The 12,351-nt window shown below is 35.7% G+C and overlaps 1 protein-coding gene across 2 annotated transcripts; it reads right to left on the bottom strand.

Annotated features, from left to right (window-relative positions):
• Nucleotides 1-3,260: 3,260 nt before the first annotated feature.
• LOC306861660 (peripheral myelin protein 22-like) lies at nt 3,261-7,038 on the bottom strand. Of its 2 annotated transcripts, XR_013783493.1 has the most exons (6): nt 6,867-7,038; nt 5,896-5,985; nt 5,404-5,497; nt 5,066-5,206; nt 4,632-4,979; nt 3,261-4,138 (listed from the first exon to the last, which is right to left on the bottom strand). XR_013783493.1 is itself a non-coding variant. In XM_079404063.1 (5 exons), exons 2-5 carry the CDS (start codon nt 5,971-5,973, stop codon nt 4,819-4,821), a joined length of 474 nt encoding a protein of 157 aa, XP_079260189.1. In that variant the 5' UTR covers nt 5,974-5,985; nt 6,867-7,038; the 3' UTR covers nt 4,159-4,818. The 2 variants fall into 2 exon arrangements, 1 of the variants encoding a protein (XP_079260189.1); XM_079404063.1 differs by lacking the exon at nt 3,261-4,138 and having other exon boundaries at nt 4,159-4,979.
• Between the last annotated feature and the right edge of the window lie 5,313 nt (nt 7,039-12,351).

Genomic DNA, 12,351 nt, shown 5'->3' with positions numbered 1-12,351 from the left:
AAGAAAAGCCTTTTCTCCACGCTCTCCATGAAATGCATTCCGATCCTTGCCGTCAGCAGGGTTATTATGCCTCTGTTGGTGCCAACTTGTAGGGTATTAAGAGGAGACAAACTCCAAGATGTTTTTTTGTCCCTTATCTTCCTCTCCATCAGCATTCAGATAGCCATGTCTCAGTTCCCTGGAGGCTGGAAGTGGAGCAGAGAGATTCCTGGGTGCTCAGAGTTTCCTTCACTCACTCCAGTGGTGGTTTAAGTGGCGGGTCAGAGTTCAAAGGCGTCTGAGATGTGCATCTGTAGCCGCTCGACCGTCGGTCAAAGCGACCAGCCAGCCGCACCCTAATGTGTATTAGCAAGACAAAGAGCGTGGGATGGGCTGGGCTTTGATTTGTCTGAGATTTATGGGCATGGTGAAATCCGGCCTGAATATACGCCGTTTCACCATTTTCTATATCATTTACTAAGATCTAAATGGACTGCTTTTGTTCCAGGAGACGGACGCCTGGGATGAAAAGGCAATACATTGAAAGAGGGGCGGTGAGGGGAGGGTTCCCGGCTGACCGGAGATGCTCTTTTCAGGTTTCCTTCAGCTGATGTGGGCCAGCATGGATCAAAGAGGAGGGATCACAGGAGAAAAAAGAACACACTGGGTCCTTCTGAGGTCCCGTTCTACTTCAACTCCATGTCAAGATGTTTGCTAAGCACATGATGAAACGTGCATGTGGCTTTTAGGTGTTAACACATCTAACTGTCTAACCAATAAGGAAAGACTGACTGCAGTAAAAAAAAATAAAAAATCTTGTAAAAAAAGACGTAAAATTATATAAAAGTGTAATCACATTGGTTTTAGCAGATTTTCACTGGCAAATCCAGTCATTTCAATAAAAATTCATCGGATCTGAGTGTGATTGTTTTTCCCATGCAGATTTTGCAACAGGTTTAAGTTGGTTGCTCAGACTGACAAATGGAAGCTCTTTGGTTGGAAAGTGCACTCTTAAAAATAAAGGTGCTTCACGATGCCATAGAAGAACCTTCTTGTCTAAATGGTTCTAAAAAGAACCTTTAACATCTAAAGAGCCTTTCTGTTTCACAAAAGGTTCTTTGTGGCAAAAGTAGGTTCTTCAGATTATAAAAAAAGGCACCTTTAGTGTTGTTCAGCAAATTTTCAGTGGTGAAATCAGTCATTTACTAAGGATCTATGCAATGGGATTAATTTGAACAAGCGTGTTGACTAACAGAGATCTTGGTACTGAACGATTACAAAAGAATATACGGTTCAAACATTCTTTATGCATCATTCAAGAAAAACTTGTTAAATTCATGTAGAAAAGGTACATGTCCATCTAGCTCCAACCAAAGTGATCTGAAAGCTCCTGAAATCATGGTTACAACTTCCCAACTCATGAATTAGAACTTCCTAGGAGGATTTTATGACAGCATTATAATAACTAATTTACTAATTTATACTGCCATAATTTACAGATGAAGTAGATCATCTCTAACCATACACAGAAGTTGCATACGGTGCACAGTACTACAGAAGTAGTAATAGTAGTATGCTATTTCAAACGTATCCAATGTCCTTTTCATTGTTAACCCCTTCAAACACGTCCCACTGATTCCCAGATGAAAGTCTGTCCTGTCCTGTCCTGTTGTAAATACTGTTCAACCCTCATGACCCACTGGGTGATAAATAACCTCTAAGGTTAACCACATTTGAAATGGAGCTGTGAGACCATTATGGGCCCCCAGAGTTTTCTTCACATTGCCAATATGTTATCAGTATGCTCTGCCTTGGTTGAACACATTTGATGGTACAAGTTGTGTGTTAAGAAACAGACTGGGTTAATACTCAAGCGTGTGTAAAACAAATGATGCTTTTAGAAAGTGTTGAATCTCATCTGTGTCTGTAAGTGTTTCAGTAACAGAGGGTTGATGTGAATATTAAAGCTGGTTTTTGTGTGGGTAGGTGCACATGTTGAGTAGCCTAATTTATTATAATCTGTCTGTTTGCTATTTATATGAAATGCTATTTATTGAGAGGCTATTTTTCTTTTTAGAAAGTTATTATGAGTTTTATAAAAGTGCTATAATATAGGCCTAACTTACTATTACTTCTAACGATAAAAAATATTAAAGGATTTAGCATGCAATGTTGGTGAAAAATACCAGAATTTTGGCAGTCAAACCCCCATTAAATTGTGGGCTAACATCTCATCGGTATTTTAGACTTTTAGGTGATATCCACTTTTAACTTTAACTGGTGATGTTATCTACAGTATTTCCATATCTATGTTAGTTAGTAACTGAAAATTGCATTTTGCCTGCTCGATTTCCCAGTTTAACCATAGGCCTACCATAAGAGAATTGACACAATCCAATAAATCAAAAGAAAAAGAATACTTAGTCATAAGCATTAGAAAAAAAATAAATAAATACTTTGCTCAATTTCGAGCGTACAATAATTCTAAATGAGGACTTGTGTCACAGAACATGGCACACTTAGAAATGGTCTGTTTAAAGAACTTATGTCTTACATTGAGACATGTTTGATTTAACGGGTTATTATTATCTTCGTTACTTAGCTAAAGTTACTAAATGAAGTAATTTTCTCTTCTGTTGTGATCTTTTGACAGCAGCTGAGACGAACTGACGACAATCGAACCTTCAAACAAGTGTCTGGCGCCATCTAGTCGTCAAATCTAAAACAGTGTGATGTGTGTCTTATTCATTGGTTATATTTATCATTATATATTATTAATTTTAAAATAATATTATTTATTTTTTTATTAATATTACTTGTAACATTCTAAATGTTACCTGATTTTTATTATATTTTTTTCTCTAGCTATTGCTTATGAAGAGGTACCTGGTTCAAGGGTAATTCCACTATTCCACTAAATTGACATTTATATTGAGCATATTATTTATTCAAATATTCATTTATTTACTCACTCATTAATTCACCTGGTCTCTTCAGATCTTAGCGAGTTCCATGATAAGGTTTGAACACCAACATTTACAGTAATTCTGACTGTTGTTTTGCTGATTGTGCAGTTGTAGTGAAAGTGGATCACCATTTCATTGACAACAGTATCAAATTTCGTTATTTACCTTCACAAAGATCAGTTTAGAGTCATTTTAACAATGGCTCCTGGATGAATGTTTCCTGGCTATGTTTAGGCCTATAAATCTCAAACAATAATAAATATTAATTCATAAATAAATAATAATAAATACATATTTTGTTTTATTTATTTTATTGTCTATCTGGTATTGGCCTATAGTAATTGTGATGCTGTTATTATGCACACACACTTTAGATTCCATATTTTATGGGGACATTCCATAGACATAATGATTTTTATACTATATAAATTGTATTTTTTATCCCCTTACCCTAACCTGACCTCTAAACCTACCTCCAACACAAAACTTTCTGCATTTTTAGATTGTCCAAAAAAAATGCAAAACATTTAATATGATTTATAAGCTTCTTTCCTCACGGGGACCAAAAAATATCCCTACAACAAGTTTAAAAAACTACTGCTATTACTATTCTTGTAGACATTTGGTCCCCATAATGTACCAGGTTCACACAAACAAACACGACAAATTAGCTTACTTCCTCGCTGCAACATAAGATGGCTTGGAAGAAATATTCAGGACTGTAGCCCAATAGTCACAGTCTTCATCTTAAATGAAGCTTCAGGATTTCATGAGAATCCTGGGAATGTTTTACTGTTTTCCCAGTGTAATTCTGTTTTTCATTTCACACTGAATGTAGAGCATTTAAAACAATGACGTAATAGTTGTTGTCAGTCCTGTCAGTGACTGCATTCAGACAGACAAGCCTTTTCTTCACTCAAGTTTTGATTTCTGATCCTCCGGGCTCTGAGATGAATCACATGTAGTCCATGAAAAGTCATCAGTGTCACATCTGTTTTCTTCATCTACTGACAGAAAGCCTGACCTCAGTCTCTTCGCTTCATTTTGGGAGGGTTGCTCAACTGATTTTTTTCTACATTTCATTTCTAGCTGGACACTAAACAATAACAAACTTCAAAAAGTCTCTATTACAGTATAATTCAGCATCTCACTAATTGTGCCCCCTTTGCATAGGTCACAGTCTTCCTGACATACTGAAAATTGAGACAAGGAAAAAAATTAGATATTTATTTTTTTTCTTAAACAAAAAATAACACAGAAAGAAAACATCTCATAAAGCATTATAATCACAGGTAAAATATGCGTTATATAATGTTTCCGTGAGATTTAACAACATTTGAGCCTGTAGGTATATCTAACTATAAAATATTCAGCAATGGTAAATACATAGCACCATTTCCAAAGAATTTCAAACACAAATCTTTGTTTTATTATTCTGGAATTTGGGTATAAGACAAAATTTCAAGTTGACGTCAACAAATTCCCTTTGAGCATACCACTTTATTATGACATTTTAAAACAAGATATTTGAAAAGGGTTATAACACACAATACAAAACAAAAAAAGAATGATACTTTTACTATATCTCTCCTCCTTAAGTAAAATCTTAAAAAATCTTCATTGACACTTCATAGCATTACTATTTACACAAAAAAAGCCATATAAAAGTTATATAAATAGGCTCACCAGCCAAAGACACCTTTTTTTGTGTCATGCACACTGTGTCTTTGCTGTATTCAATCTTCATGAACTGTCAGTTTCTTTGATCACATTAGGGTCTAAATATTCAGGCCTGGAGGAGACGGCCGTTAGGTTAGAGTCTGTCATCTGGGTAGTGTTCTCAGTTCTACAACAATCCCTGAGGCCTGAACTCTCATTCTTTCTTCCTCAGGACAATGTAAATGAAGCCACTGATGAGCGTGAGAGGGAAAGCCAGCCAGGCCAGGACGAAGGCGTATCCGTAAGCATCATTCTCATTTTTCCACTCTGGACTCATCACTGTGTAGATGATGGCCCCGCTCATCACAAATAGACCTTCGGGAGACAGAATAAAAACATGTAGATGGGGTCCTTGGGATAAGTGAAACAGGATATAATAGATCCGATGAGGAAATACTCACTGGCAAGGACCTGAAAGACGGCCGTGAAAAAGAAGCGACCTCCCTTTAAAAGAGTGAAGAGCTGGCAGAGGAAGATGATGAAGGAGATCAAGCAGAAAATGGTGGCTAGGACCATGAGGGCTTGAACTGCTTGAAGCCAGTCTAACAGATTGTAAAGAAACAGAACGAACATTACATACATTGCTACTATTCTTAAGTCATATGTTTCTCTTTCTCATATAAGAACACATTTCGTTGTTCTATTGATGATGTGTTATCACCCATTTGGAACTTTTAAATAAATATGGAACTTTTCAAAGAATATTAGACTTTTTAAAAGACTGTTTCGCTTAACTCACCAGCATCACTAGTCCCACGGCAGCGATATCCTCCATTACTTTGTGTGCAGTCGTACCAGAGGTCATAATTCGTAACTCCATGTGTTCTCCAGGCCTTTTATATCAGAGTCAGAATCAGAATTAGCTTTATTGCCAGGTATGTTTGCACATACGAGGGATTTGTTTTAGTGACAGTAGCTCCACAGTGCGACATAATGACAGCAACAGGACAAGACACAGATAATAAAAAAATAAAATAAATAATGTACAAATATTTTATTTTTTATTATCTGTGTCCTGTCCTGTTGCTGTCATTATGTCGCACTGTGGAGCTATTGTCACTAAAACAAATTCCTATATATATATATATATATATATATATATATATATATATATATATATATATAAAGAAACACTCATATGATTACTTCTATACATGAACCAGTCCTTTACTCAAAAATGTGACCAATTAAAGCAAAAGCAAGCAAGTCAGTCCTCAAAGATGATACTCACATTAGCACATGTGGAAATGAAGAGAATGATAAGGTCTGTCAGATGCAAGACTATCGTTGCTAACAGAATGGCCAGCATTTTGGGGTTCGTCTAAGAGAACAGAAAGAGAAAGTAAACACGGTTCCTCCTCAAATACACACCTGACGGCTTTATAGAGGGCAGCGTTTACTCATGCAGTTCCACATCTGGCCACCAGACCGCGCTGCTGTCAAACTTATCTCAGCCCAAACACCCCTTCAGTCCTGTCTATTTTCTTTCTTTTTTCTCTTACATTTTAATCGAAAACATCTGTATTGTGGATACATTACGTTGATAATTACACTAATCATGCAGTAATGTTTGAAAAGCCATCTAAATATCTATATTTATCAGAAAAACACGTCCCATATGCAATCACGTTTTTTTCCTCGAGGTGCCGCCTTTTTTTTAAATCACGTCTTAACCAAAGTAAAGATTATGAGAAGATAACAAAAATTAAATGAAATAAAATATTTATTGAGTAGCCTACGAATTGAGGCAGATTTCGGAACCAGATAAAAGGAAAAGGAAGGGAAGAATTCCAAAGCAGCGTTCCAAACATTTGTTTTCATCCAGACCAGCTAACGTTAACGTTACTGCAAAACTCCGCCAGCGACTCAAAACTTTAGATGTGCTCATATTAAAATACGACTATTAGGACTAACAACGTAAAACCAATACTAATAACATAATTAACAAAAACAAACTTATTAAAAACATAATACGAAGCGTAGGCTAATAATAATAATAATAATAACAACAATAGACTACACTTTAAATAAAACAACAAACTTCCCGAGAAAAGACAAACGATGAGCTAAGTAAGGATAGGATGTCTAAAGATGGAAAATAATAGTTAAACAGAAACGTGCCGGAGTAGGCTATATCCTGAAAAGACGTGCAAATATTCCATAATTAATCAAGTAAACTTCTTGTTCTCCAGCATAACTTACAGGTGAGGGAGAGAGATACAAATCCTTGAAAAGCGAAAGAGAGCAGGAAGAAAACACTGGGTTGCCTTTACTATGGGATCCCACTCAAAGCACGAGTCTCTGTATTCCAGATGTAGTACCACCACAGCAGTATTTGCTTTTTTCCCTCTTCTTTTCTTTTTTTGGGAAACGTGAGAACACCGCCCTGAAGCGTCACCACGTCACACTCCTCCCATACTTCACAACTTCTCACTTTAAAGGCTTAGACAGAAAAAATAGCATAGATACGCAATAAAGCATTTATTCAAGCGCTTTAAACTTTTCCTACTAAGGATTTAATCTTATGTTGGTAGACTTTAAGGGAAAGTTAACCCTTTAATCACCATACATAGCCTACACATTATGACTGATTTGATCCTAAATTTATGAAATTAGTTGCATGTTTATTATGTCACAGAGAGATTTTGTGTTTAACACACTTTTACAGCATATTCAGCTTCGTCCTTCATTTTGAACACTGATGTAGTGGCATAGGGCGCGTCTCAATGTGCGAGTGTTTATAGTGTGTGTGGAGCCCCTTAGGCCCCTCCCAGTGGCCCCACGGTATGCCCAGAATGTTGGCATGTATCTGTTTATTTCTGCATAGCAAATAGATCCCATCATATTCGCTTTGAAGTCAAATACAAACAGGATTTGGACTTTTATTAAACTTTTTGAATAAAACATTCACAAGGCTTGCGTGTCTCCTCGTAACTCCTCACAAAAGTTTTGGTGCAGTCAGCGTGACTATAAGCGCCCCCTCCTTTGTCACGCCCTCATCAGGAGTCCCATGGCAGCAGCTGTGTTTGTAAATACAGTGAGGGAGGCGTTCCCTATGCCAGCCCTGTGTTTTTTGTGTGTGTGTGTGTGTGTGTGTGTGTGCTCTGCTTAGGGTTTGAGTGTTGGACGGCATTGCTGTTGGTTGGTTGGCTAGGAGCTCTGCTGTTCTTTGAGATGGATAGATTATGGGTTAGAGTAATGGGCTAGTGGCGGCAGGGCAATACATTTACTCTGATCTCCCTGTTTGATGCAGGTCATAGGGAGGGTCATATATATAAAGCCTTGTCCACTCACTGAACAGTCTGAAATAGTGCTGGCAGTGGACCATTAAGAGCCTTATACTTGTTGTTCAGCAAGATTTTTTATTTATTTATCAGTAACTTTTATAAATTACTGAGCATATTATAGAAATATAACAACTTAAGGACAAATAAATATATATTTTACAATTTGTTTTGAGGGAACTGCAGGAGATTTGTGAGTTGATGAAAATAATTATAAATAAACTGCAAGAGGTTTGTGAGATGCTAATAATTCATTAAATAATGAAAATGTAAAACAACCAAGTAATTATTTCATAAATAATTTTTAAATGAAACAAATGAAATAAAATATATGCTTAAAAAGGATTAAATGTTAAATTTATTTGTGAGTTGATGAAAAGCTAATAATTAAATCATACATTTGGAAATACATAATTATAAATACATATGATAAATAAACTGCAAGAGGTTTGTGAGATGATGAAAAGCTAACAATTAATTAAATAATGAAAATGTAAAATAAATAATTACAATTTCATAAATAATTAAAAAATAACAAATCAAATACAATTTCTTAAAATGGATGACATTGATGTTGATGAAAAGCTAATAATTAAATCATAAAATGATATACATTTGATATACATCTATATGCATAAGGATTGTTCCCTAATAATATATATATATATAGTTTGTGTACCTGTATGTCATGTGACCATGGACCGACATCAGATCAGAACCATAAATATGTGTGTAAATTCTTGAAATATAAAACTTAAAAATTTAGGTCAAATGGGTTTGACAAAAAAAGAACCTGGGAATCCCTGGAATAATGAATCATCATAAGAACTTCATGACTTTGCTTGGATCAGCAGGGAGCTAGTCAATCATATTTCATAAATTTGTTATACCAAACATGTGATGTAAACTTGATTATGATTTGGAGGAAAATACAGAACCCACTGACTAAATGATTTTCCATGAATTTAAATGGAAGCTGTGATGGTGATTTAAAAATCCTAAAACTTTGGGTTTTTCCAGGTTTAAATTATTTTGCATACCAAATGTTTAATGTGATCTCAGCCTTTTCAATCTCACTGTAAATAGAAGGGGTCCCTCCCTGTGAAGGTTAATTTTGGCTTGCATGTGAACAATGAATGATGCCAGAAATGTAATGTGGTTGTTTATAATATAGCTTAACAGGAAGAGCCACAGGCCATATGACTCCATCTTACTAAAACAACATCTATTTACTATAAGAGAATTCAATATTCTGACTTAAACATTTCCTTGTGCCGAAGCAGTCAATGATGCCAAAGTGAGTCATGACTGAGACTGGGATGAGCAAGTATGGTTTAAATCAACGTGCTGCTTGAGTCAGAGAGCTCTTGGTCTGGCTTTGTTTAGTTTATTGACCACTAAACCAGCAGAATGGATAGTTTCATGGCCTGTATTTTAAGACTACATGTGGTTAAGTTTATCTTTCACATTATAAACATTAATGCACAATTAAAAAAAAAATAAAGAACTACAGTTTGATTCTGTCACATTCCTGCGTTCACATTGTGATTTGGGTTGTAACTTCTGCGTTTTAGGACATATTGTGTTCATATCAATTGTAACAGTACCAGAGTTTGCAAAATCTCTTTCACGCCAAACAGGTCTGCCCCAAAAGCTTCAGTATGGAAACGTCCATTGAGAAAAGTAGTGCATTTAGTTTTTGCAGATAATATATTAAGGCCATATAAGTGCACTTAAAGAGAGACACTTTTATGACTGTTTTTAACACACTTTTAAACAGTGACTTTTTCATTATTTTCAAATAAAAAAAAGCTTCAATGTACTTTTTCAATCATTATGTTTTAATAATCTTTTGTAATTCTTCAAAGTACACTTTTTTGTGAAGTACTTGATTTAGAATTTTAACTTTCAAATAAGCCTAAATGAGTAGATTAGCTGAATCCGATGTGTTGAATTAGGGTTATATCTAAAGTGTGCAGGGCTGTGGCCCTCCAGGAACTGAGTTTGACACCCCTGACCTATCCCAGTTTTGCCTCCCTCCCACTGTTAAAGTCATTTTTACTCTGAGTAAATTTTAAATGAGCTACTTTTTACTTTTACTTGAGTAGATTATTAGATTGGTACTTTTACTTGTACTTAAGTAAAATTTCATTAATGTAATGGTACTTTTACTTGAGTAGAATATTTTCGTACTCTTTCCACCTCTGTGATTAGTATGCATATTATTAACATATTGGCAGTTTATTAATACTTATGAAGCACATATTCTGCATGACCATATTCTTTCCCTAATTCTAATATCTAAACTTAACAACTACTAATAACTATTAATAAGCAGGCAAAAGTTGTAGTTAATGGTTTGTTAATGGCAAAAATCGGATGTTAGTATAAACTGTGACCTTAACTTCTACTAGTGGATCAAAAAGCACTCTAAAGTTTAGCTACAGTAATTGCATTTATTAAATTAAAACTATAATACATTTTCATTTAACATGCACTTAAGTGTCTGAATACTTTACACTGGGTTCACACTTAAGTATATTCATTTCAAGTATATTATTTCTGTAATTCTGTAATTTCACAAAGGCTCTACTTACACCCAGTATCAATCTGTGAAAAAAGTCATATGACAGTTCTTTGCATATTCATCGCGTAGTAACGAAGTGTGTATTTTGTTTGTTTGCTGGAAACAACTTAGCTTGACTGTACGAACTTCTGCAACACATCACTTCTAAATTCAATCCCAAATATGTTTTGTAGTGATTACATTTTATTGCATGCCAAAAGCTTGATGTCTCAAAACACGTGACTAAAATCTTTTTCCATTAGTCGTTAGCTAGCGTTTCTCGTGGTCTGTCCTGGTGAGTCATGTCCATGAGTCCCGTCTGCTTCGAGAGGAGGCTGGTTTAGTAGGAATGACACTTCACGGCAAGCCACGCCGCATAAGGAAAGCGTGACAGTAATCAGGGAGGTTTCGTTATTAGTTTTGGATGCGGAACGACCGTAGGAATTTCACATGTGTCTGGAGAGAGGGAGGAGCCACCATCATTCTGGAGTGAAACCAGCGAAAAAGAGAGTAAATGGAAGTCATTGACTCGCAACGGAGAGAAAAACTTAATGTGGGCTGAAATGAATACTATGTCACCAGAGCAGTGAGGGAGGACATCCTGAACAGATGAGGCTAACATATTGAAATGCACTGGGTGGAGGAGACGAGCATTAATTCATGTATGTCTCAGCGCTGAAATGGGTTAGATCAACAAATCACGGTGCGGGTTAGTCGAAAACTTTGGCTGTCGCTTTGAAATCTATCAACGGCATTCCCTTTTCCCTTAAATTTCCCATGCAATAAGATTGAAATACCCGCAACGTTGTTGGTCTACCACCAGGTTTTGCATAACACATCCCTTAAGGCTACTTGAATCTTGGACAAAAGTTCACAGCTGTATTGTGGCATAATGAAAGATAAGGCTTTGTCTGTAGCGGGAGGGCTGTAATTACAGTTGCTGTTTTTACTTTACTCATTCTCCCAGACCAAATCTGTCTACATGAGTAACTTTGAGATCTATGTTGGATGTTTGTGTTTCGCTCAGCTGTAATCAGATATCAGGCCAGAGGGGCCATGAGTCAGCCTATACTTGAAAACAATGGCACGCTTTCCAAGGCGGTGTTCAAATGCCATGGCTAGTGTGCAAAAGCCGCTTGCATTTCACTGAGTAGGGATAGATATGGACTCTAGGCCAAGTGTGATGTAGGAGCTCCTTCAATCAATGTATGGGTGGCCTTCATTCAACAAGATAGCTTGTTGCAGTTTTCTAGGAAAAGGGCTTACAAACTTGGGTCCGTAAGGAGGTGCAGGGTGGTCAACAACATTTTTACAATATGCATTTTTGGGACTGTCAAAGGTAACGTACCAGGATATCAATTATGTTTAATGTGATAACTTTTACATTGATAACACTGTGAATACATTTACAGAATTGTACATTTTTATGGTTTATTTCTGCTTTTTAAAGATTGGTCAGAAATCATAAGATTAATTGTGATTATGATATTGCATTGAAAGCCAAAGTTTTAGTTTATTTCTTTAATGAATAGTAAGAAAAGCATAATTAAATAAATAAATAATTTCTATATAAAGTTAGATGGATAAGTGTTTTTTCCTTGCAATATATAACAATACAAGTATTTGTGTTTATTCTTTTGTCATTTTTATCTTGCTCGCTGGGGTTTGTGGAGTACAAATACAACATTTTTGGATATTATTGTCTTTAAAACATTTGGGGTTGGTAAGATTTATGTTTTCAAAACAAGTCTCTTATGCTCACCAATGCTGCATTTATTTGATAAAAATGACAGTAAAAACAGGAATATTATGAAATATAATTCCAATTTAAAACAAC

Source organism: Barbus barbus (genome assembly GCF_936440315.1).
Source record: "Barbus barbus genome assembly, chromosome: 4".
Lineage (NCBI taxonomy): Eukaryota > Metazoa > Chordata > Actinopteri > Cypriniformes > Cyprinidae > Barbus > Barbus barbus.
Note: the sequence above shows the minus strand (reverse complement) of the source record. Positions and strands in the feature narration are given on the sequence as shown.